The sequence below is a fragment of the Cyprinodon tularosa genome, unplaced genomic scaffold (genome assembly GCF_016077235.1).
Source record: "Cyprinodon tularosa strain WSP-4 unplaced genomic scaffold, ASM1607723v1 ctg69, whole genome shotgun sequence".
NCBI lineage: Eukaryota > Metazoa > Chordata > Actinopteri > Cyprinodontiformes > Cyprinodontidae > Cyprinodon > Cyprinodon tularosa.
Window position 1 is genome coordinate 1,502,826 of NW_024039440.1, and position 26,732 is coordinate 1,529,557.

General features: G+C 41.1%; 1 protein-coding gene across 3 annotated transcripts in view; it reads right to left on the bottom strand.

Moving 5' to 3' along the window:
- Positions 1-2,369: 2,369 nt before the first annotated feature.
- The window catches only part of mmp28 (matrix metallopeptidase 28), a 31,635-nt gene continuing 7,272 nt past the window's right edge, over positions 2,370-26,732 (bottom strand). For all 3 annotated transcript variants that reach the window (XM_038267868.1, XM_038267869.1, XM_038267870.1), the window contains 5 exons: positions 16,299-16,520; positions 13,678-13,923; positions 8,588-8,731; positions 8,310-8,477; positions 2,370-2,925 (listed from right to left, as the gene is read on the bottom strand). In XM_038267868.1, the coding sequence (XP_038123796.1) occupies positions 2,531-2,925; positions 8,310-8,477; positions 8,588-8,731; positions 13,678-13,923; positions 16,299-16,520 (1,175 nt within the window). In that variant the 3' untranslated portion in view covers positions 2,370-2,530. The remainder of the gene's footprint in view (positions 2,926-8,309; positions 8,478-8,587; positions 8,732-13,677; positions 13,924-16,298; positions 16,521-26,732) is intronic.

A 26,732-nucleotide genomic window follows, 5' to 3' on the forward strand; every position in this document is an offset into this window, starting at 1 on the left:
TTTTACTAAAATGCACTCGTGTCCTTGTGAACATGACCCACTTATGTTTCTAATAAAGTTTAAAACCTTGTGAAAATCTCCTTTCGTTAAGAGATACGAAGATACTGAACCGATATTTGGATGAATAAAAAAGCTCCATAATCAGATCTATAATGATATCAAACTGCTACCAAGTTAAGGAAACATCAACACTCTTAAGTGTGGATGCAACAGAAAGGGGACTTGATGCAAAGCATTTAAACATCAAATGAAGCATTAATTGTTTTGAGAGGCTGTTTAAAAGGAAAATATATTCTATGGAATTATATTACAAGCTAATTCAGTCGATTTTGACTTTTAGTCATTTTGAAACTTTAATAACCATCTTTTCCAGGTAAAAATAGAAGTTTTCTGCTATAATATTGGAGAAAATGTCCAATTCAGATAACAGAGCGACAAAACAAACAGCACGGCTGCTCTATTTTATGTTTTTTTAGTTTCAGCCTGTGGATTATGCTGTCTTCTAGGAAAAAAAGCAGTTTAGGATCTAAATCACTGGGATAATGTACCCTGTTTTAAGTTATTAATATTAACATAGCTAATTACTAATATAAAATATAAAAACTCCATAGTTGTTTTGACAGGAAAAGAAAATTCACACACTCCTTTCTTTATTTAAACACTAAAAAGCTCAAGTTTCATGTGGGAAGACTAACAATGCAACTTTATTTAATTTTAAGCAACTTTCTTTAACTTAAAACATTTACAATGTCTCCAAGCATTACAATATATTTTTTCATATAAAAAATAAAAATCAAAAGTGTATCCAGTCGTCTCAAATTAATACACATCAGAGCTGTGATCAGAAATCCAGCTATTTTAGCTCTAAGCTCTTTAAAAATTTTCATTTATTTTATTTGTAGGTACTGTGCAACTGGAACCTGAATCTAGAAACAAGCTGCAGCTGTTCAGTCTGAATTATTGTATGTCTGTAAGTCAGACATGTGTTGGTCCGGAATTTTACTTGGCATCAATACTGTTACAACCTAATTTATCAGATATTTATATAAAACACTAACCGCCTCATCTTATAGCTCTGTGATACGGTGGCCCATCAGGGTCAAATGCTTCGTGATCAGGTTACATCACATTTAGTTCATCTGCACATCGATTACTTAAATGTTTTACAGCAAGTTTGTTCTTATCTTTTAGCACTTGTGTCTAAATATTCTTACCTTAGTTGATGAAGCTGTGAAACATCTATGTCTGCCACAAATAAAATAAATCACAAATAACTGCTTCATCACATGCTCTCTTATTGCACAAAGGCTAATGACATGAAATAATTAAATACACCAAATCTTACACACAGTGTGATATTTAGGGAAGAAATAAAGAGAAAGCTAATATTTGTTCCCATAGTATAGAAAGCTTTAGGGCTTCCACTTTATATGGGAAAAAAGCACACTGGCAGGTCAAAGGTCCCACAGAGAACCTATGGAAAGTTTTTCTTTTTTAATGCTAATTAAACTTTTTTTGGTGTATCACATCAAAGCTGTATTGATTAGATGATAATGTTTACCTCTTTGTTTAATATGCTTTCAGTAGTATAAACACGGTGTATTGTTCTGGAATCCATTTCATGAAGGAGGTTTAACAAACTCAGATTCAAATCCACCACTCTAAATTGATCTAGCCTAAAGTCAGGAACTCTGAGTGTTCGGTTTTACAACAGCTGCTATCAATTAGTTCAATCAATTTTAACCACAACCACTCAGAGTTAAATGTGTGCACAATAAGTAGAAGGAGAAGATTGTTGCTCGAGTTAATGCGTAAGTTTAAATGAAAGTGGTCTATGGCAGGCCGTTTTTACATTTATTAAAAGCACTCCTCTCTGTTGTTCCATTTGTAGGTCACTAAAATAAGGTTCTTTCTGATCAAAATCACACTCCTAGACATAACTGTAATGATATGTTTTATAAATTACATTTGTGTAGCAGAAACTGAATTTTAGAAAGTGAAAAAAAATTATACTAGTAAGAATTTAGTTTTATATATCTAGAAATGTTAACACATTATAATTGCCCGTTCTGACATTTATCAGCTTGACTGAAAATGTATTTATGATATCTGAAAACAAATTTTTCATAGTTAAAATAAAAATACTGACCAGTAATATTAGCAATATGGAGATCTGAAGTTCATTTCAAGACACCCAGAATGTTTATTCTAGATGTGGAGAATTTTGTTCATCATTTTGTTTTAAAGGGTCATTTAGACAAAGAAAATATAAGGTTCTGGGGAGAATGTTACTAAGTTTACAGAAACAGGTTGAATAAACTCTCTATTTGTGAACCAGAAAAGTCAGAGTTTCAGGTTTACAAAACTTAGAGTTTTCTGTAAACCTGCTTCATGAAATGGACCTCTGGTTTTGGATCGGTATCACACTAGTGTCAGTCAGGATCCAGTTGAAAAAGTGCAGGACCCTTCCCTTTATGTGAAACTGTATGTAAACAAATTGCACTTTTAATGTTAAGGCTCCCCCTGCTGGTCAAAGCATGTTATTACTCTGAGGACTATTGCTGCAGCCGGTCCAGCTTAGATCTTTAGCCCATTGGCCCTCTCTGGTGACCCGCACCTTCACGGGGTCAAACCTCCAGAACCGTTGCTCTTTGAAGAGGTAAAGCCGCCCGTCTGGACGGGTCAGCGCCCCGTTGATGCCCTGCGGCAGTCCAGTCCAATCTTTTAGCCTGCGAGGATAGTAGGCCTCTGGGCGCAAAGTTTTAAGGTTGAGCACAAAGTAGCGGGAACCTTTGAAGAGCACCAAATGACCCAGAGGGGCATAGTAGAAAGCACAGTCTGGGCGTCGAGGCAGACCCAGCTCTTTGTTCTTCCTGGGGAACCCTGGGTCCAGCCCTGTGCCTGTGTAACGCCACATCCGCTTTCCTGCAGGACAACAGACAAAGGAATCAGTTCATGACAGTCACTGAGAGAGTTTTTGTCCTCATGCTTATTACACAGTAACGTCTTTCTCCTGTCAAGAGATGGACGCTTTCTATACTTTGATGAGATTTCATACACCAGGTTAAAAAACATATGTCATTATTTTCAACCTCCTACACTCCGATTAGCCAGAATAAAATGCACATATTGTACCTGGCTTGAGAAGGTAGATATTATGAAGGATAAGGACAGTTGCTAAATTACATGAAAAACAGCAATTTCAAATTTAACATTTAAATCCTACAATTAGAGATCCAGTTTGATAAGCATTTATACATTTTAAATCGAACTATTGAAGGGAGGACTCTGACAGTTGTTTCGGCCTATGGGCCGAACGGCAGTACGGAGTACCAGGCCTTCTTAGCATCCCTGGGGAGGGTGTTAGAAAGCGCCCCTCCCGGGGATTCCATCATTCTGCTGGGAGACTTCAACGCCCACGTGGGAAACGATAGTGACACCTGGAGGGGCGTGATCGGGAGGAACGGGCCCCCAGCTCTGAACCCGAGTGGTGTCTCATTATTGGACTTCTGTGCAAGTCACGGATTGTCCATAATGAACACCATGTTCAGGCATAAGGATGTCCATCGGTGCACTTGGCACCAGGACACCCTAGGCCGAAGGTCGATGATCGACTTTGTAGTCGTATCTTCTGATCTTCGGCCGCATGTCTTGGACACTCGGGTGAAGAGAGGGGCGGAGCTGTCCACCGACCACCACCTGGTGGTGAGTTGGATACGCTGGAAGAGGAGGAAGCCTGAAAGACTCGGCAGGCCCAAACGTGTAGTGAGGGTCTGCTGGGAACGTCTGGTGGAGCCCTCGGTCAGAGACGTGTTCAACTCCCACCTCCGGGAGAGCTTCTCTCAGGTTCCGAGGGAGGTTGGAGACATGGAGTCCGAATGGGCTGTGTTCTCTGCCTCTATTGTCGATGCGGCTGCCCGTAGCTGTGGCCATAAGGTTTGCGGTGCCTGTCGTGGTGGCAATCCCCGAACCCGGTGGTGGACACCGATAGTAAGGGATGCCGTCAAGCTGAAGAAGGAGTCCTATCAAGCCTGGCTGGCTTGTGGGACTCCTGAAGCAGCAAGCAGGTACCGTGAGGCCAAACGTGTCGCGGCCCGGGCGGTTGCAGAGGCAAAATCTCGGGCCTGGGAGGAGTTCGGAGAGGCCATGGAAAAAGACTATCGGTTGGCCTCAAAGCGATTCTGGCAAACCGTCCGGCGCCTCCGGAGGGGAAAGCAGTGCTTCACTAACACTGTTTTTAGTGGGTGTGGGGAGCTGCTGACCTTGAAGGAGGATATTGTCGGGCGGTGGAAGGAATACTTAGAGGATCTCCTCAACCCGACAGACATGCCTTCTGTGGGGGAAGAAGAGACGAGGTGCTTGGGGCTGGGTTCGTCCATCACCCGGGCTGAAGTCACCGAGGTAGTCAAAAAACTCCACGGTGGCAAGGCTTCGGGGGTGGATGAGATCCGTCCTGAGTATCTCAGAGCTCTGGATGTTGTCGGGCTGTCATGGTTGACACGTCTCTTCAACATCGCGTGGAGGTCGGGGACAGTTCCCCTGGATTGGCAGACTGGGGTGGTGGTTCCCCTCCACAAGAAGGGGGACCGGAGGGTGTGTTCCAACTATCGGGGAATCACACTTCTCAGCCTCCCCGGAAAGGCCTATGCCAGGGTGCTGGAGAGGAGAGTCCGGCTGATTGTCGAACCTCGGCTGCAGGAGGAGCAGTGTGGTTTTCGTCCTGGCCGTGGAACGGTGGACCAGCTCTACACCCTCTGCAGGGTGCTTGAGGGTTCATGGGAGTTTGCCCAACCAGTCCACATGTGTTTTGTGGACTTGGAGAAGGCATTCGACCGTGTCCCTCGTGCTGCCCTGTGGGGGGTGCTCCAGGAGTATGGAGTCGGGGGCCCTTTATTAGGGGCCATCCGTTCTCTGTACAAGCGGAGCAGGAGTCTGGTTCGCATTGCCGGCATTAAGTCGGACCTGTTCCCGGTGCATGTTGGACTCCGACAGGGCTGCCCTCTGTCACCGGTCCTGTTCATAACTTTTATGGACAGGATTTCTAGGTGCAGCCAAGGACCGGAGGGGGTCTGGTTTGGGGAACAGCGGATCTCGTCCCTGCTTTTTGCGGATGACGTAGTTCTGCTGGCTCCCTCCTGCCAAGACCTACAGCGTGCGCTGGGGCGGTTCGCAGCCGAGTGTGAAGCGGCTGAGATGAGAATCAGCTCCTCCAAATCCGAGGCCATGGTTCTCGACCAGAAAAAAGTGGCATGTCCCCTTCGGGTTGGAGGGGAGTCCTTGCCTCAAGTGGAGGAGTTCAAGTATCTTGGGGTCCTGTTCACGAGTGAGGGAAGAATGGAGCGGGAGATCGATAGACGGATCGGTGCGGCTGCTGCAATAATGCGGACGCTGCACCGGTCTGTCCTGGTGAAGGGAGAGCTGAGCGAAAAGGCAAAGCTCTCAATTTACCGGTCGGTCTACGTTCCTACCCTCACCTATGGTCATGAAATTTGGATCATGACCGAAAGAACGAGATCCCGGATACAAGCGGCTGAAATGAGCTTTCTCCGCAGGGTGGCTGGGCTCTCCCTTAGAGATAGGGTGAGGAGCTCGGTCATTCGGAAGAGGCTCAGTGTAGAGCCGGTTCTCCTCCACATCGAGAGGAGTCAGTTGAGGTGGCTCGGACATCTTCTTCGGATGCCCCCTGGACGCCTCCCTCGGGAGGTGTTCCAGGCATGTCCCACCAGGGGGAGGCCCAGGGGACGGCCCAGGACACGCTGGAGAGACTATGTCTCTCGGCTGGCCTGGGAGCGCCTAGGGCTTCCCCCAACAGAGCTGGAGGAGGTGTCTGCGGAGAGGGAAGTCTGGGAGTCTCTGCTTAGTCTGCTGCCCCCGCGACCCGGTTCCGGATAAAGCGGGAGACGACGAGACGAAATCGAACTATTAAAGAGGAATTGTAAATCGTATTTATTAATCTTTATTAAATAATTCAATTTGCAAATGTATTTTCACCCTATTTCTAAATAAATATCTAAAACCCATGTATTTATCTGATAAGAAATACCTTTCCTAATCACACATTTAAAAAGATAATTTCTTATTCCATTTTTATTTTCACCTTCTATTTTCAAATCTTTTTAGAAGTTTAATTTTCTTTTTATTTCACCTCGTCCATTTACCTTTTCCATGACCCGTCTGGTCCCTCAGCACACTGAAAACCAGTTTAACCAATCACAGTTGCTCCTCAGATGTAACCAGCTCCATCATTGGTCATTTGGTGAACTAACCAATGAGAACTGTAAGGTGGATTGAAAATGCAAGGTGAAGAATATAATGAGAACGAAGTAATGATTTACCTTCTAAAATGTGTGATTAGAAAGGGTATTTATAATCAGGTTTATTAATATAGGCTTTTAAAATCGCCATTTCGGATTAGTATTTTAAAATACTATTAGAATTTGCATCATTTACGAATAGATGGATGAATATAATTTCTCTTTAGTATTTCAATTTAAAATCAACAAAAGGAAACCGCTTTTCAAATTGGATTTCTAATTATTTAAATGTTAAGATTTTTTAAATGACTCTCTTGGTCCTCCATATTATATAACCATGAAAATCTATGAGGACAACAGACGGGTCATAGAGAAAGGTGGGAGTTTAAAAGCAGGTTAAGATTTGAGCGGTGCAGTAACACTGTAAATTGATCTGAACACGACCCCATAATAAAACATGGTGGCATAGGCATCATGCTGGGGGAATGCTCTTCTTCAGCAAGAACAGAGGAGCTGGTCAAAGCTGGCAACATTGTTGGAGTTAAATACAAAAAGAGTTGACCTGTCAGAGGAAGACATGGACTTGAGACAGGGATGGAGGTTTGACTTTAAACAGGACAATAATCGAAACCTATAATCCAGTGGTTTAAATTAAAGCATATTAAAGTTAGATTAAGCCAGTAAACTTAACCTAAAGATGCAAAATTTGAAAAAACTTGAAGAAAACGTTTTTATTGTGCAACTTATGCACTAAATACAACAAAAAATAAATAATTCTGGTTTTAATGTGTAATTGGTACATCTCTTTTTCATATTGGACCACAACGTATCATTAGAAACAATTTTAATTTCCTTATTCAGTGATCATTCATTATATCTGACTGAATCTGAGCTATTTAGAGTAAATAAACAAACATTTGCGTCTCATTAGCAGTGTTTCCATTCAACTGAAATGTTAGTTTCTTTTAAACTTTTAAAGTTTCTGAAAAAAAGAAATGCGAATTTGCAGCGTTTCCATTTGGTTTTAAGCAAATTAACCAAGCACCGTAAGTTATAATGTGTCATATGTCGTTGTCCATATTACATCGTCATGCATGGCTGTAGGAAACAGGAAGTAAAAGCTGAAATCTAGCACTGACCAATGATCAGTAATGGAGGAAAGTTTTAATTAATGTATTGCGATCGTGGAAGTAGTTCTTAGGTTAACGTGTCAGTTAGTGATGGCGATGTTGCTTCCAGCCTTGTTTACGTGCATAAGAAGATCTGGGAAACAGCTGATTGGTCATGTGAGTAAAAGTTCGCTACTTCAGAGCTGATTCCCAAAAAAGTGTTTCCAGCTCTAGTTTTGTGCATCAACCCTTTTTTCACCAATGCCAAAAAAACTTTTTTGAGCATTTGATAGAGTTTTCTTTCTAATTTTGCCATTTTCATCAAGCTTTTCTGATACTATACTTCAAAATGGGAATTAGAAAAAGGTGATGGAAACATAATTATTTACTGAAAGAGGTTTAATACAAATGCATGCTGCACTTTTCAGATTTTTAACTGTAGAAATGTTCTGGAAAACAATGTATGATTTTCTTTCCCCGGTCTTCATATGATACTTAACACGGGTCTTTCACACAAGAACCCAGTGAATTGAGTCGGTTTATTCTTATAAGAAAATTAAATAAAATGTTTAAGGCACATAAAAAAACTCCACAAGTCAATGAAACTATTAAGTGGAGAAACAATGTACTACATAATATTATGAATTGTGCATTGAGAGAGCTTCAGTTGTGAAAGAAAGCCTAATTTGTGATATTGTAGATGAAAGAACTCTGATGAGGCAGGTCTTTGGCTCATTGAGCAACATTTTAAAGCTTCAAACACTTGAATAGCCTTTAGCACAAAGGAGACGCTAATTAAGATCCTCAGCTGAAGCCTCAGCAGAGTGTTCTTTAAATAGCATTTTATTCCATAAATGGGCCCACAAGAATCTATTTTTGAAATTCTATCACATATGTGAAGGTTAGAAAAGTATGAGTCCAATTAAGCAGCTCAGTGGAGCAGCACCTTTGAAAAAATACCACTTGGAGTCCAAAGGGGAAAAAGCAGCAGCCTCTATGGCCTCAGGGAGTCCAGGCCAGCGCTGGCGGAGGATGAACGGTCCGCTCACGCTGCCTTTAGATGATACCGTCCAAAACCGGCTGCCCCGGAACACCAGAACTGTCTGCTTCTCATCTGGACGCACAACATGACTCAGGAAGTAATGCGCTTTGTATTTAAAAAACAGATATAAACGGTTTCTTTTTGTTGTTGTTTTTTTGTGCAGCACTTCATTTGGACCTCACCCGCTGTAATGGCATCAAAGACCCCGTGGCAATACAGAGGCTGTCCTGGGTTCTGGCTCTGAAGCTCGTTGAACTCCCACTCCTGCAGCGCAGCATGTAATACCTGTCCAGGTAGCCTCACGGGACGATTACTCAATGGTTTCCCTGAAAAAAAAAAAAAAAAAGAGTCAAGGCATAAAACAGGACAGGGATGAGGACGCTATCATTTTGATGGCTGCTCTGACATCCGCAGGACTGTCTGGGTCTCATTTCCCCTTCTATATGAGAAGCAATTAAAAACATTTTATAAATGGGGGGGGGGGGGGGGGGGGGGGGGGGGCTGTTCATCCAAGTAGAAGACAAGGAGGATGTTAACATTTAAATTGTTCTTTACAGGATGTGGCGGCGTAAACCTAAACCGATGGTTCACATTATACAGCAATGAAAATAAACACAAGACTTAAGATAGAGCTCATATGGAAAATCTTAAACCAATCTAATTAAATGGAACCATTTAAACAAAAAGGTCTTTCTACCATCTCAATGGCGCATTGTTCTGTAATCGACAGATGTCAGCAAACTAAAGTATACAGGGCAGAATGAAGAGAGCAAGGCCACGAGTAAACAATGGCGGCTTAAGCTTGATTATAGTCATTCTGTTGGCAAAGATCTGAGCAAATATTTGCGCTAGAAGTGGATAAAATCAGCATCCTCGTGAACTGGAGGAAGACAGCAGGAAGAAAACTTATATACACACCACAATGGATAGCAGTGCAGAGATAAGGCCTGGAAGTCTGAGTTTAGTTTTCTAAACCACCAGGATCTGAAGGTGTAGTACATTTAGAGATCTTCCTGTTTAATTTTTATGCTCATGTATATTCTGTGTTAATTAGTCCCCACCGTCAGCTGCCCTGCATTCACTTAGCCTCAGCTGCTGCTCCTTTTCTGATTTCATCTTCTAATTTTCTTTTCTAAATCTCTCTTATTTTTCCTCCCCTGCCTGAGTATCAAATTTCTCTTTTTCTTATTGTTCTCTGCTGGTTCCTTCCATTACCATTTCCTCACACTTTCTCCTACCTGCCTGTAAGGTTGTTGTTTTTTTTTTTTATCATCAGCATCAACACATTTAGGGATGCACTGATCCGATATTTTTATCAACATCGCTCCAGATATAGATAAAAAAAAACTAGATCAGTATCGGGACAATTGACTCAATATAGGGGCCGATCTATTCATTCTAACTCTATGCTATGCTCTGCCATCATGCGGCAGCGCAACAACACAACACGGCCATATTGTTTATGATGGAGCGAGCAAAAGCGTTTGCGGTGTGGTTTTTCACGCTCTCTCAGCCTACTAGCCCAATGGCTACGTGCAATATTTGTGGGAGAAATGTTCCGAGGGGTGGTGTTATATCGTCAAACTATAACACCACCAATTCAATGAAACACCTTCAGAAGTTTCATAACAAGGAACATGCTGAGATTATTGGACTCGGCATACATAAACGAAGCAGCAGGAAGCAGCTAACTTTGATGGAAGCAAAGGAAAGAAGTGAAATTTTTCCACGTAACAGTATACAGGCCAAAAAAAAATCACAGAGATGACACTTGATAATGACTCTTGTTTTACATGTTGACCAAGTCAGAGAACTTTTGGTTTAAGATTTTGTGCAAAGTTGTTAAATAAATGAGTCAAAACATTTATATTTGGGTTGTTTCCTATTTTCTTTTTTTTTAAAGGGAAACTTCAAATATCGGTATGGTATCGGAGGTGCAAAAAGTGGATCGGTGCATCCCTAAACACATTTCAGCTCACCATGCAGCCTCCATGTTTTTTTATTTTGATCCACCTCTGCTTTACTTTTTATATAAAAAAATAAAATTATATTTTAATGAAATCACAAAGATCTTCCTGGTAGTCTTTGTTTTATTGTTTATTTCTCATAGAAAGTTTAACAAGCTTATTGCTTTGTTTAAACCTCCAATTTCCAGGATGAAGCCATTGATCGATCTAATGCTGCCATTTACTCTGTTCTCAAAGTGTTTTTCTTTCTTTCTCACTGAAAGTACTCCTTTCGCCCAAAGATAATATATAAGCTTGGCTGTGTTTTCTTCCTGAATAAAGCCACAGACACGGATTTTGCTTCTATTATTTTGAGGTTGCTTTTTGCTTCTCTTTTATATAGACAGCAATCCTAGCTTAATGATCTGCTTCCAGTTGTGCTTCTCTACTTTTTGCTCCTTTTGCCGTTACTGACATCGATGTGTTCCTTCTTTCTTTCACATAAGTACTCACATTCCTTTGGTTTTTGTTTGCTGTATCTTTCTGTGACTCGTACTGCTCAGGACCCAAAGCAGCAGCCGTCACAGCAGACGGCCATTCATGGTGAGTTTGGTCACGTTGGATGTTTCTTTCCATTAAAGGTGAATAGTTTTAATTTCTCATCACTACGGTTACCAATCCAATGCAAGATTCAAATGCCATCACGGTTTATTCATTGGTCATTGGTTATTCATTATTCATATTTTCCTACTCAGGGTCACACATATCAGCTTCAGTCTTCAGATAAATTAATCTTAAAGGACGCTGCACCTTAAGACTGCTTCAACGTGTGGATACAGTTCTGTGGTGTGTTATGTACCATGTGTTTTTTCCCCCCCAGTGTTTATGAATCCAGAACAAAATAATTATAACTCTGAAAAGTCTAGAGACTGAGTAAGCTTAGCATTACAGGGCTTCTGCAGGCATCTGTAACATCCAGATGCGTCTTCTGTTAATTATTTTTATGTTCTTTTCTTCTCCTTTAAAGAGACATTTTCAACATTTTACTGTTTGAGTAAAACATGCTAAAAAAAATTATCCATTGCATTCCAGGTACAGAAAATCCGGATCAGACCAGTGTTTCTTATGGGTTTGCAGGGGAGCAGTAAGTCAAAGCAGCAAGGATCGGATCTCACAAACATAAATACCTCTGGCTGAAGGCTTTCCTGCAGCACCAGCAGTCTTGTCTGTATCTGTGTGATGAGCTGTTTGACATTTATGTGGGAGCGGCTGCAGAGATCACAGCCAGAGGGTGGAGATTATGCACAAATTAAGGTTACAGGACAAAAAAATTTGAATTAGTTAAGCTCCATCTGCCAAATAAAAAACTTTTCTTTTAAAGCTAAATTTAAAGCAAAAGTTTAATTTTGCTTTAGTGCGACCAATAAAGTGGTCTTTTTCTGGTTTTTGAATAGGATCGGGAAGAGGAGGTTGCTGAATAGTATTTCTAAAAGCTGAGGACAGAATGTGTCCAGAGGCTGAGCAGATGAGAATCTTCAGATAAGTAGAAACGGAGGCATCCAGAGGCAGCCTGCCTGCAAGCTTCTCCTGAGTCCAATCTCAAGTTCAGCCGTGAATTATACAAATTATTGTGTGACCCTCCGGCGGGCATGAAGAAATTCCTTCAGAGTGCAGCTGCTCTGCACCTGAGGTTCAGGGTCAACGTAGAGAAACATCTTCTCACGCATTCAAGAGCAATGCTTGATCACAGAGGGGCCCGAGGAACTGCTTTTGACATGAAAAAACACAATGATGTGTTTTCTTTTGTTTGTTTTTTATGTTGCGCTGAATACATTTTCCAAGAAGGTGAAAAAAGGAACAGCAATGTATAACCCCACGTGTGGAAACCTGTCCTTACACATGCCAGGAGTTACGGCACACTCCCTCTAAACAGAAACTGTTATAAACACACATAATGCGATGCTCCCACAGCAGCAATCTATCAAAACAGAGCTGAGAAAGACTCCCAGGGAAACTCTGAGAGTGTTATTTTGACAGGAACAGCATTAAACCTTCATTCAAGGGGTCACAGAGCAGACCCCTCCTGCTGAAGAGATAAACTCGGCCAACAGCACAGAGGGGGGGTGTTGTGGTTTAGATTAGAAACTGTTCCCATGTTTGCCAGGAACTCAGAGAAACATAAAGACTGTGGAAAGTTCTCTGCTCTTTCCAGCAGGCCTCTCACTTGTTACATTAAAGTTATGAGTTTGTTTACATAAAAGCTCTGAATGTGTGCACTTTATCACCAGGAGACAAACACAAGTCAGATGTTGAGGATCTAGTTCAACATCTCATTTAGAACCTGTTGGAGAAAACAAGCCCCTATTGGGGCGCTGCAAATACGCTGCTCTGCTCACACCCGATTTACAGCCCAGTTTAAAAACACTCTTCCATGTGTCTAAACTGTAATTTTTGCTCTGTTGACGACGTACTTGAACAGTTTTCATTGCATACTAACAATAAAACTTACAGTATAGGTAATCTTTGAAAATATGAGAAGTTGAACGCAAGTTTTTTGGCATTTCTGTTGATATTTTCTCATTTCTGCTGAAATGCTGGCTGTTGATTTGAGATCCAAGCCGAAGAGAAGTTGATCATTTCACCCCTTTCCGCCAATAAACCAGCAGCAAAAACAGACCCTCAGCATGATACTACCACCCCTAGGCTTGGTAGTTGCCACAATGTTCTTAGGTTTAAAAGCCTTACCAAACATTGTTCTTGTAAACACCGCAGTCTGTGTCTAATGTTTCCATAACGACTTTTTCTAGAAGCCATTTGGTCAGCTGTAAAATCTCAGAGCTTAAATGTGTCAGTTTTGTAGCTGAAGCTCCTCTCTTGTCTATAAACTTGATTTATGGAAGGAAACCAAACTTATCCAGATGCTTGAGCGTGACTTTGTCTCAGTCTGATGAATCAGCAAAAATACAAACTAAATCAAAACTGATGTTTTTAAAGCTTAGTGAAGTACTTGTCTGTATTATCATTCCACCTTGAACAAAATAATTCAAAATTAGATTTATCTCCAGGATGATTGTATGTAAATGTCTGCCCTCCATATGCAGCCAGAGGCAGTCTGACCTTTTCTTGCCCCGTCCCACAGTCCCTGATTTAACGAGCAGCGTTACAAAGGGATTATTCTACATCAGGATCTCCTCAATGACAGTCTGCTCTAATAACCATTATGGGCTCCACCCTTTGTCATGTCCTTGGAGCCAGACAGATTTGTCATTTGGACGTTAAACCTGCAGCCACCCCACCCTTACATTCCGATGTGAACATCTTCTCACCGTACAGCTGCTGCACGGCCAGGATGTCGTCCCAGCTCAGGACCAGGCTGCGGCCCAGCTTCCTGTAGTACGGGGACATCAGAGCGTGGCGCACGGGGGAGTGCTCCAGGCCCAGAGTGTGTCCGATCTCATGGGCGGTCACCATGAACAAGTTGTGGCCCTTGTGTCCGTTCAGGGTCCATCTCTCCGCCATGTCGAAGTGGGCCTCTCCTCGACGAGGCAGGAATGCATGAGCTAAGGTCCCACCTGAAAGCCAGACAGGAGACGTTTACATATTTCCTTTTGTTCCCACAGACACCATTCATGTTTGGTGCCACAACTGGACAGCAACCTTTATATTAACCAGGACACAGCGAGGCTCGGGTTTGATTTCATGTTCAGTTTTACTTTTATTTGTTTATTGTTTCATTAAATTAAACTTTTTTTATTTACTTCACAGCCAATTTTATTAGGGGGACAAACAGCCTTAGTTGGTACCTTACCAATTCATTAAAGTTAATTTTAGGGTGATGAAGAGTGTTAGTTTTCCTTCACACACTGTTCAATTTGTAATAAAGTTCAGTTTGTTTCTCGTTGTCTTCCATGTTAGCCATGTCTCCAACATGAAATAGAACCAGCTGCAAAAGACAGACCTTCATTTGGCTTCCTATCAACGCCAATTTTCGTCTTGCCTCTTTGTTAAAGAGGAGCTGTAAATCTGTGCAGCTCCTCCAAAGCTAACTTCTTCTGTGATTAATTAGTTTCTAATTATAGTCATGTCTTGATATGTTTGCTGCTGTTTCTTCCTCTTTTCATTTCTAGATAATGGATAGAAAATAGATGTTCAAAGCTTGGAATAATGTTTTAGTTTGTTTTTTAAACTGAGACATTCATATTTACCCTGAGATAACATAAAACCTGGGCGGACTGTTGCTGCTTAAATGACTTTTGAAGTCAGTTGTTAGACTTAATTTTATTTATGGGTAACAAAATAAAAAAATTTATCCAAAACCTTTTAAGTGATTTTTTTTTAAAAGATAATCTAATTTTCCATCCACTCCTCAGTTATGTCACCCTTTAAGTGGTTTTATTACAAAGCACACCGAGGTCTGTGTGATGTGCAGAAAATTTGCAGGCATATCAATACCTTTAGAAGAATGGTAGATATAAACTTTGGGATCAAAAGCTAGCAGCAGTTTAAAGGGTGCCAGTAGTACATGCAATATTCGCATTCTAAGCTGCTCATGCATTTCTTTTTTTTCACAAGCAATTTATTATATTTGTTTTTCAGATTTACTTCTGTATCCTTGATAATCAGACCCAGAAGGTACAACCTTCTGTGTTTCTTTTATTTTTTGTTTAGGATTTTCTAAGACTCCCATTCACACACAGCAGAAGGCTCCTACTGAGCCCGGTCTTGCTAAGGATTTCTTCAAGAAACCTGGGATTGCTTTAAACTCAGGTGTGTCCACTGTCACTAAGGGCCTTGTATTCAGAAGGTTTTAATGTTTTAAATAAGTGCTAAATATTTTGTTCTCACAAAGCAGATCTTCACAGAAGGTGCAAAGTGATTTTTGTTTTCAATTGAGCAGACAGCACATGCAAACCCTTTTTTTATGCGTTTGCCTTCATCAGTATGGTGATGAAATTCATCGGTGGAGAATGTGCAAATTTACCACATGCAAAGCATTTTTTTCCAAATCTGAACACTGGAGCCACAGATTTTGCATCTTTGTAGTTCTTCTGAATGTCAGGTGCAAACAGATATGAAAGAATATCAGTGGTCAATGTTGCCACAAAGTTAAGTTATTTTCATAATTTATTTTTCTCTTTTGCACATAGAGATAAGCTACCTATGTAAAGTTCTTTGAATATTTTGCATAATAGTTTTTTTGATTACCTACCTTACATGATTACCTGCATCCAACCAGCTTTGAATCTACTCTTTCCTTTACTACCACTCTCGACTTCCTCTGGAACATGCAATCTGCTTATTTTAATGGGTTAAAACCAAACAGGTTTGCAAGTCTTAACATTTGCACAGCAATCTCTAGAGATCACCTGCAACGAGCCCACTTATTGCACGTCCTAAAAAGGAAATTGCACGTACAATTTAGTGCCTGTCGTTTGGAATCTTTGAAGATCAGGCCCTAAAGGTCTGTTGAGGACGACAAAAGGCCACAAACTCAGCCACTAAAAGCAAACAGCTGGGTTATCTTAGACTGCCCATCACCAGACACAAAGAAGGTATTATTTTTTTTGTATAACTGAATTAAAATGACTCTATAGTATGTGAGTTAGATTATTTGAAAACTAAAAACCATGAGTGAATTTGTACTTTGCACCCTCATCTATGCTGGATTAAAAGAGAAGGGCCATGCTGAAGGATTATGCCGTGTGCAGGATTTGAGAGTCCAATAAATCACTGAGCTGAACTAATTAGGTCCAGTTTGTTTCCAGCCTGTGGTCACATGTACAAAGTAAATCTATACGCCTCTCTCTAAAAATGAATTAATCAGAGGTCACACCAGACAATAACTTGGTTGTTTCATTTATCATATGTAAGTTTATGATTACTGAATAGATTAATAATAGTATTAACATTTTACGCCAGTAGGTGGCTGTAACTCTGTGACTCTGACCTGGTCCGTCAAAGGCATTACTGGTCCCGTCGTTGTGGTCCCCCTCGTAAAAAGCCAGCCGGATGTCTGCAGGGCCCTCAGGGGCCTCCTGGAACACCAGGTCAGACACATTGCTCCAAAGCTGGAAAGCAGTTCGCACCGCCAGTTGAACAGAGCCCTGGGACAGGTGGCGAGGCCAGTTTACAATCTGGTAGGTCAGCTGTCGCTTGTACCACTTCTCAGCTGCAAGACAAACAAGGAGCAACAAACAGGTATAAATTACAGTTCAACGCTATCAGTTTCCCTTCAAATCCCTGCTGCATTTATCCTCTAAAGTAATGTTATTATAGGAGGAAAATATTGAGAAATTGTGACAAAAAAAAGTCTGAATCTGAAAAGCATGGCTGTTCAGAAGAAAATATTAGCTGGTCTGCTTTGAAATGTTGTTGTTGATGTGTTGAGCTCAGCATGCTGAGTTCCACAGAGCTGATAGATCACTACTCAGCTTCATTTAATCAGCATGGAGGAAAAAAAATACAACCTGCTTTAGTCTAATATAACAAACCAGATTTTAAGAAAATTCTTTTCATATTTACTGATGTCTTCTGAGATCCTCAGACAAAGATACAGCCATGGAAAAAAAGGGGGCTCATATGAATACAAACTAAATAAATCCAGTTTAATACCAATAAGCAGTGGCGGCTGGTGAAAAATATTTTTGGTGGGGCTGATATAGCCTAGTGTATGTCTCCAACTAATCCGGAATAAGAATTCAAATAAACAATTGGACAATACATACAATTTAACAGTAATGATTTAATTTACTATATAATAACAGTAACAGTGATGATTTGGGTCACTGTGACGGGGTTCTTTGGCCTCCAAGAATCCAGTCTCAGTCGGGTTACCGGTGTTGGTGATTTATTGAGCTCAAAAAATCAAAACAGGGTGCAAAAGAAACTAAACATACAAGATACTCTGGGCCTCAGCCTCCCTCCAGTTACCAGCAATGTAACAAAGAAACAGAAAACAAAAATTGCCACTTTTCTTCCCACAGCCCTCATTAAATAGTTTAAGCCCCTCACATCAGGCTCTCTTATTTCTGATTTCTTCTCATTAATCAGTTTTGTCCATATATTACCTCCACAAACAATTGATGTACAAAAACAAATAATTTTTACAACTTACTTCTTTTACACAGATTCATTGACTTATTCCATTACACCAAACTGGGTTTGAACCCAGCAAAGACGCAGCCAGACTGAAGATGACAAGTCCCCGTAGCATAAACACGTACACACCCACACACACTCACACACACACACACACACACACACACACACACACACACGGCTAACCCCACTGAAATATTAAGTGTGCACCCTCAATACGCCAGCAGGTAACCAGGAACAGCTTGTGTGTTTTAAGTTCATGGAGCTACTGGTCTCAGCGCGAGTGTATTGGTCCTCACAAACACAGTATAACAGGAATGTGTGTGTGGCGCGCAAAGTTAGAGAGGTTGTTTTAAGCGACGAGGTGGATTCGTCACAGTCACAATAACCATGAAATGAAATGTTCATATCCTACAACAGGGATATTCTTCTGGCAAATGGGTAGATAAATAAGGATCTCACCGAATTTGGTGGAAGCTGCATCTCGGTCGTTACATTCGCCATCTCCCCTCTAACTGTCTGCACCTGCGCTTGGGTTCAGAAGCCTGTTAAAGCGCAGTATTTTCAGCGCCCCAATACCATAAAGTTCCGAGACGCTGATTGGCCATTAAATTCACCTAGCAATAGTACATGATTGACAGATTCTCTGCAAATGTGGGTCAGTCTGATCACAGCCCCCAGAACAGAGACGGTAGGAGTCTGTCTGTGGAAATCCACAAATTAATGACAGTAGATAGGGAAATGTAGTTTATATAATTTGTTAAAACTGACATTTATGAGTTAATTTCTAAAAATATATTTTACGTTTCTCTCTTCTTATCAGGGAGGGCGGTGCCCCAGCGCCCCCTATGGGCCGGCCGCCACTGCCAATAAGCAATAACATGATGTAGCTGGTTTGAATCTGTGGAGCAGTTTTGACCTTATAAATGTATCTAATGTATAATTTTCTATGCTCTACAGACACATTTCAATATACAGCTCTCACAAGTTAAGGAATTTCTATGAGATCAAGTTCTTGACTTTGACTTCATCAATGCAACATCTTTCTCAGTTCCTTTGTCAATTAATCTGTAGATTTTACGCTGCGCTTGTCGGACCTCTGACTTTAACTCGTCCTTGCTGTTGCAGAAATCGACGCTTTCCTTTGAGGGTTCCCTTGAGTTTCTGTATTGGATCATAATTGTGTGTGAATCCATCCTAGAGGTTCCCTGAAGGGGTCTGCTTGCTACCTTTCATGTATTTAAATACATATTCACTAGTCAGCCTCCCGTTTGAAGTAGATCCTATGTGAATCCAACAGGCTGTGTGGAAATCACAGGATGTCACCCATGTCAGCTTCCAGCTGAGTAAACGCTTAGTCCGTGTTCTTCCAAACATTTGACCTCAACACGTGTCTGTGGTTTCTGTGCTTAGACTAAATTACCTGTCGCTGGCATCTCACATTTGTTGAGGGACATAAAAATAAAGCACGAGACGGAGCCAATCTTTAATTGACTTGTCTAATCAGTTTTAATCCACACAATTAAACAACAGAACCATGCAGAGTCAAAGCTAAAATAAGTCCAAACACTAATTAGGTAATATGAGTGGTTTAGAAGATGCAGCTGCTGGATCATTCAGAGGATGAAAGTAAACACCTTTACAGACGTACACCTGTTAAATGCCTGTAAACATAAATAACAAACCAGCCAGTCACAGAGCAGCAACTCGTTGCATTTAGATGTAGTGGAGACGCTTTGCTGCAGCTTGAACTAAGCACTAGAAGAGAATTTGGGTTTCAATATTGCTGTGCTTAAAGATTTTCTTTGGCGTGTCTAAAAGCGCGACCTCTTGTGGTCATGTTGCTGCCTTCAGCATAGGTCCTACCCCTGCTGGCCCAGCAGTATAAATAAGAACGACAAGGCAGCTGCTGCATTCTTGCCAACTTTGTCTCTATATTTAGAACCTTTCAGACTTTCTAGGGACTTTTTTCAAAAAAACAACTTACAACGAATCTAGTGACTTTTTCCTGGCTGGTTCGAGAATTTGATGGCAACATCAATTGCTCTGGATTTACCATCACTGAACAGTAAAGTGAGCGAGCCATTCCCTCCTCAGAAACAGGGACTCAGACGCAGCAGCTGCAGCCCATGTCTGCAGTCAGAGAGCAGAGTGACTCTCCTCTGTTTCCCCGATGAATTCTACTGATCACCATGTATTGAAAATAGAAATGAAAAATAGCATATATTTTACTTTAAAATTGATGCAGAGAAATAGAATACTGTGTGAATGTGGTTTACCAGCCCTATATGACATGCCTCCAGCATCTCAGGGCAGAGAAAACTTGTTTCGGGCGTGCAGGTGGTGCAGTGGTTAGTGCACACGGCCCATATACAGAGGCCTTAGTCCTCAAGGCGACCCGGGTTCAAACCGGGCCTGTGGTCCTTTCCTGCATGTCTCTCCCTCTCTCTCATACCCCTTTTCTTAATAGCCTACTGTTGAAAAAAAACAAGCCACTAGTGCCGTAAAAACTCAAAAATAAAATATATAAATAAAGACAATTCTGTACGTTTTTACAGAAAAAAGTGTGTCCATATTAAATGGATCCGACCTAAAAAACAATCTAAACGTTATATTCAAAATGCATTTTGTGGATATTTAGAAATGATCGGCATCCAGCTCCAACTCAGTCACCATTGACAACTCTGGGTAAAGTGAAAAAAGTAAAAAAAAAAAAGAAAAGCTGGTAAAGTACGAGCAAGAGTTTGAGAACAAACAGAAGAGTGTTGCATTGCAGAAGATGTGGCAGTATAATTTGAAAACTCCAAAATTCAGATGGGTGATTAATAAAACATATAGCTGTGGTGTGAGAAACTTAGAACACACCTTTATTTCTACTTTAGATGGTCTTTAACTGTTTATTTATTAATTTTGACTTTTTGTCCCCTCTTGGGGAGATGTCCCTGCTTTGGAGACCAGTGCTTTAAATCATCCTACTAAGAAAAAAAAAAAAGTATGTAGCAGAAGCAAGGCCAGGTCTTGAGCTTGTAAAGTCAGCTGAACCATCTGGTGGAAGAATTTTTTGTCACACTCACTGTTGTTTAAACCTACCTGAGAGTTGTTACTGACTATATTCATTCCTTAATGCAGGGATTTTTACACTCTGTCCTCAGGAGACCACTTTCCTTAAAATTTTAGATGTTTCTCTACTCCAGGACATCTTGATCTAGAGTTTATACTCCTTCCTTAGCAGCTAGCAGAGGCCTTTCAATCACAAATTTATTTAGGTAATGAGATGAGGCAGGGAAAAACCTAAGACATGCAAGACAGTACTGTCCTGAGCGGTTTACATGTTTTTGCCCCAATGAACACACTTTATCTAATCCTCTGACGTTACTTCTGACAGGATGATCCATCATGTCAAAAAGGGGTCAGTTCATGTCAGTCTGGGTTCTTGACCATGGCAACAAGTTCAGTGCACAGCTTTTATCTTTGGGATGTGTTGGAAAAGGAGAATTTCCTGAAAGATGTGAAGCTGACCAAGGCGCAGCAAATGCATGTTTGCAACATGTTCTAGATCTATTAAAAAAGGTTTCTGACTTCTTTTAGAATCTGTGTGTGGAAGACTTAATGCAGTTCTAAAGGCAAAAGAGGGTCCAACCAAACACTAGCAAGGGATACCTAATAAAATAGCTGGCGAGTGAATATCAACTTAGTACTTGCAAGTAAGGTTTACAGTCATCGAAATATTTTTAAATGCAGGTGGGAGGTCTGCACATACGTTTGCAATACAAAGTGCCAGACATAGCCTCCTAAGGCCCGCAGAGAGCTTTATGGTGAGCTTCTTTAATGGCATTTTCACCTTTTTTTTTGAAACAACGCACAACAGAAATGAGATGCAAGTGGCTAAAACACAGTTAAATAGGTATTGCATACGGCAAATTACAGTGAGGCCCAAACAACACCCTGGAGACTGGAAAATATCTGGATATCTGCAGTCATTAAGGCATGGGTTTGGCAGTGACAGTGTGTGTTTCCTTGAGAGTAAACACACAAACAGAGGCAGTCTGAGCAGCTTTACTGCTATGTACATTTGATTATGGACATTTGAAAAAAATAATCTAATTCAGAAACCTTTTTGCAGAAGGACCGGAGAAAGTTCAGAAAAGTAAGGCTGCATCCTAATAATAAAGCAAAATTAGAGCTACCGTTGTGGGCCACATTTACACCAGCAAGTTGTCAAGATTATCAAAGACTCCAGATTCTGCTACACAGGAGTTTAGAGTCTCTTTCTACTCTGAACTCGTACATTACGAGCTGCATTAAGCTTGTAGTCAGACAGCATGTTCAGATCTGCATCCTGAGCATGAATGGGACGCCTCCTCACCATCCCAGACCTACACAGAACAACAGTCCCGAGAGGACGATGGAGAAGCCAGGAAGTCCAACACACAAAACATTCCAAGACTTCCCTTATGGAAGCAATTATCATGATGCCCTCTATGGCTGAGGAGCAGAAGGGAGCGAGACCATCTGATAGCTGGAGTTATTGTTGTTGTTGGGATAGTGCAGTGGGGTTTATGCTTCCTACCAGCATGAAGAGACTTTCACACAGGATTCTGGGCACCAGAGCTGTGTAATGTACTGTAAGGACTTCAGTTGGATGCTAGAAAACAGTTTAAACAGTTATAAATCTGGTTTCTCAGTGCAGGGGTTGCTGGGGGCTCCTGGGGTCTTTACATACAAATAATGATGTCATTTTCTGTGCATCTTTAAAGGAGGCAAAGTTTTGTCAATGATATTTGGATATTAATGCAACATTTACTTTTCATGACACCCAATATTACGTGTCAGTCACTATTGCTTTGGGATTTCAAAAGAGTTAGCAAACAAAAACATAATGGATCTTTACATGACAGCTGTTGCTAAAGATCTTTTAAAGGATCAGATTTAAAAGTTATGTGTTGACATGACAATGACTCATCCTTTGTGTTTAGCCTTTTTATCTCCAAATGTTTCATAAGTCAGGTAAGTGACTTGATAAACTTGCTGAAAACAGCTGAAAATGATCAGGTGGTAGACTACAATAACAGGTGTCCTGCCAATAACCCAGTTTAGAATCAATGATTGAAAGGTGCCAAGTCCTGAGCCCTCATCATCATCCTTCCACCACCATGCTTGGTGTGAGGTTTTTGCGGTTTGCCCTCGCAACTGTCTAGGTGACTTTTTTTTACACATATGGTTCAATTGCAAAGCAAGGTCATACCGAAGTATTCTTTTCAGGGAGAGAGGGCTTTCTTATGGCAACGGTTCAAAAACATCCCACAAGTTATGTATTTATTCTACTGCTCTCAGCTTCAACTTGCTAGGTATGACCTTGTAGAGTCTGGAGCTTCTCTGATTTCTGAAAATCTCAACTTTATGGCAAATGGCATTTTGAAGTCGGGGATGAACAGCAGCTGCCTTAAAGAGGCATTACAGAGATTTCTATTGATACTGCCACCCCTGGCCAAAACACAGAACTGCAGCACTCTTCTACTCGTTCTTGTAGCTCTTGTACCTTACAAGTTTTTTTTTAAATTGCTATTACTTTATTCACTGCGTGTGAAGTTGCAAGAGCCATAAAAGGCTATTTAAATTAAGTTTTTCAATAAAAATTACAAAATGTCTCCTTTACACTTCTTAATCTTCAGTAGCAACATTTCTTTAAACCGTTGCTGCTGTCACTCCATCTTTACATTTAGTGTATTTCACATGCATGTCTCAAACCAGAAAAGAAATGTAATTCAATGAGGTGGTAATCACCTGGGACCGATCATTAATTTGTCAAACAGGCACAAAAAGAAGACAAGTTTCAGACAGTCCTTCAAACAGCCTCAAGAAACTCTGATCAAGAACAATTACCAAAACATTTGGATGTTTAGAAGAGAAATAGGACAGGACTAGAAACTGTCAGGTCCAGATCTATAAGGACACACCTCTGAATAACAAACACACACATTCTCAGCTTCCATTGCTTATGACAAAGGTGGAATGTAATTTCTGTAAATATTCCACATTCCTCAGGTTGAGGTTTGCTCTCTTTTTTCCCCCAGAGGCTCAGAGGCAGCAGCCAAGATTTTCTTCCTTCTAAACAAGATCAGAGAGGATCTCGCTCATCTCATTCACCAGCTAATTTGATCATTAAAAAAAATAGTGGATCTTAATTCTGCTTAATTATATCATAAACGGTATAAATGTGATTATTTCTTTAGTTGCATCTTCTTGTTGGCATGTCCTAATAAACATAGCCTGCAGAAGTAAGAATGTGAAAATGGCACCAAAAAGTTTCACAAAAGGTTTAAATTTCTGAGAACATGTGTCTATCCTAAAAAAAAATTACATTAAATGTCAAAAGGAATTGTAAAACTCTTCTTAAGTTACATGTTCATTACATTATCCTGAGCTACACTATATTGCCAAAAGTATTTGCTCACCTGCCTTGACTCACATATGAGCTTAAGTGACATCCCGTTCCTAATCCATAGGGTTCAATATGACGTCGGTCCACCCTTTGCAGCTAGAACAGCTTCAACTCTTCTGGGAAGGCTGTCCACAAGGTTTAGGAGTGTGTTTATGGGAATTTTTGACCATTCTTCCAGAAGCGCATTTGTGAGGTCGCACACTGATGTTGGACGAGAAGGCCTGGCTCTCAGTCTCCGCTCTAATTCATCCCAAAGGTGTTCTATCGGGTTGAGGTCAGGACTCTGTGCAGGCCAGTCAAGTTCATCCACACCAGACTCTGTCATCCATGTCTTTATGGACCTTGCTTTGTGCACTGGTGCACAGTCATGTTGGAAGAGGAAGGGGCCAGCTCCAAACTGTTCCCACAAAGTTGGGAGCATGGAATTGTCCAAAATGTCTTGGTATGCTGAAGCATTCAGAGTTCCTTTCACTGGAACTAAGGGGCCAAGCCCAGCTCCTGAAAAACAACCCCACACCATAATCCCCCCTCCAACAAACTTTACACTTGGCACAATGCAGTCAGACAAGTACCGTTCTCCTGGCAACCGCCAAACCCAGACCCGTCCATCAGATTGCCAGATGGAGAAGCGCGATTCGTCACTCCAGAGAACGCGTCTCCACTGCTCTAGAGTCCAGTGGCGGCGTGCTTTACACCACCGCATCCGACGCTTTGCATTGCACTTGGTGATGAATGGCTTGGATGCAGCTGCTCGACCATGGAAACCCATTCCATGAAGCTCTCTGCGCACTGTTCTTGAGCTAATCTGAAGGCCACATGAAGTTTGGAGGTCTGTAGTGATTGACTCTGCAGAAAGTTGGCGACCTCTTCGCACTATGCGCGTCAGCATCCGCTGACCCCGCTCCGTCAGTTTACGTGGCCTACCACTTCGTGGCTGAGTTGCTGTCGTTCCCAAACACTTCCATTTTCTTATAATACAGCTGACAGTTGACTGTGGAATATTTAGGAGCGAGGAAATTTCACGACTGGATTTGTTGCACAGGTGGCATCCTATCACAGTTCCACGCTGGAATTCACTGAGCTCCTGAGAGCGACCCATTCTTTCACAAATGTTTGTAAAAACAGTCTGCATGCCTAGGTGCTTGAATTTATACACCTGTGGCCATGGAAGTGATTGGAACACCTGATTCCAATAATTTGGATGGGTGAGCAAATACTTTTGGCAATATAGTGTATATCTATCCATTATCATTCTGATTCATTCTATCTCTTATTTCTCTTATTCTGCTGTATTAGTTCAACCCCTAACTCAATGTTCTGTCTCATTTTACTCATCATAGATTTGGTGTTCTCTTTGGCTATGACACCATCCTGCTTGGAGGCATCAGCTGAGCTGTTGCCATCAAGGACTTCCACTATAGATGATACATTTGGGCCTGTTTTCAGTGTTTAGTCCAGTTTCTCTCCTAGATATACCTATTGGTTCAGCTTTTACTGTGACTGTAGGTGCACAAAGTCATCCCCTTTGAGTTTAAAACTGACTCAGAGTTCATCTGGTTAAACGTTTCTCTGCAGAAAGCCACTCATACGGAGTCTGGCTCAGCTGGAGGTTTATTTGTGTTAAAATTGCGTTTTTCCTCTCCAGTGTATGCACGCTCAGTGTGAGGGATTGCTGTAGTCAACAACAAAATTAGAGCGAATATCTACTGTTGCAACCAGCTGATCCAGCAGGAGCGAAATCTGCAAAGTCAATGACTTAATGCAAGCAGATGGATTTCTTAGAGAGAAAACTTTTAGCCAATCTTAAAGTTTGGCTAATAGAAAAATTTAATTGATCTAGACTTGTGTTTGTTTTTTGGTCACAATTGCATTTTGATCATACATATATATACATATCAATTCACTTATGGACATGATAAACATATTCCCGCATCATTAAAGGCAAAATCCGTTCACCCTATGAACTTCTTTTGCAACAGAAAATGTAACTATTACAACTCTAATCTCATGTTAAATATAGAATCCCATTACTCATTGTTCCTATTGTAACCTCATCACTCTAGAGCGACTCTTGGTTGCTTTTTAATAAATATGAAATGGCATGCTATGTATTCATTATCTAGAGTCCCCTCTGAAATGCTTCACTGCAATCGCACACTTAGTTTCAGTGTAAATGTAGTTAAGTCTTTGTAAGCAGCTCTATCTCTTTGAGCTTTAACCTAGAGGTGTGAAACAATCTTCTACTCACTAATGTATGAGTCACCTCTGCTGCTAAAATAGAGACTCTTAGAAGCTGATGAGATGTTTGAACAAGGATAGAAGCGTTAGCAATTGTGAGATATCACCCTATTCAGCTTGCATAATATGCAGCCTGTAATGGCCAACCAGCTCAATAAACAACACTATCCAGAGCCAGTGCGTATGGGTGTTTTCTCCAGAAGGAACACTTCAGGTACTGACATGAAGAGGCAGCAGCAAACATCAGCTGCCGCTGCAGTGACTGCATTCCCCAAACATTAACTAACATCGTCGGTGACATGGAAGGAATGCACAGGCTTTGCACCTCATCAGGATGAAAGCCAGGAGGAGGAAAAAGGCTCACTCTGTGACTGAGATGCTGAAAATCCAAATTCACAGGATTCATGGATTGAGCCAGATGGCCGAGACAAAAAGCCTGGGAAGAAAACTACAACTGCTTTTTTTCCCCTCTTTTTTTTACCGTGCTTCCATCAGCTGGAAAAAAATTACACCCTATACTAATGCATCGAGATTTTCTCTAAATCACTCTAAACTGAGAGAGGGGTGGGAGGCTGGGCTTAATTACTACAGAATAGTTTGGAA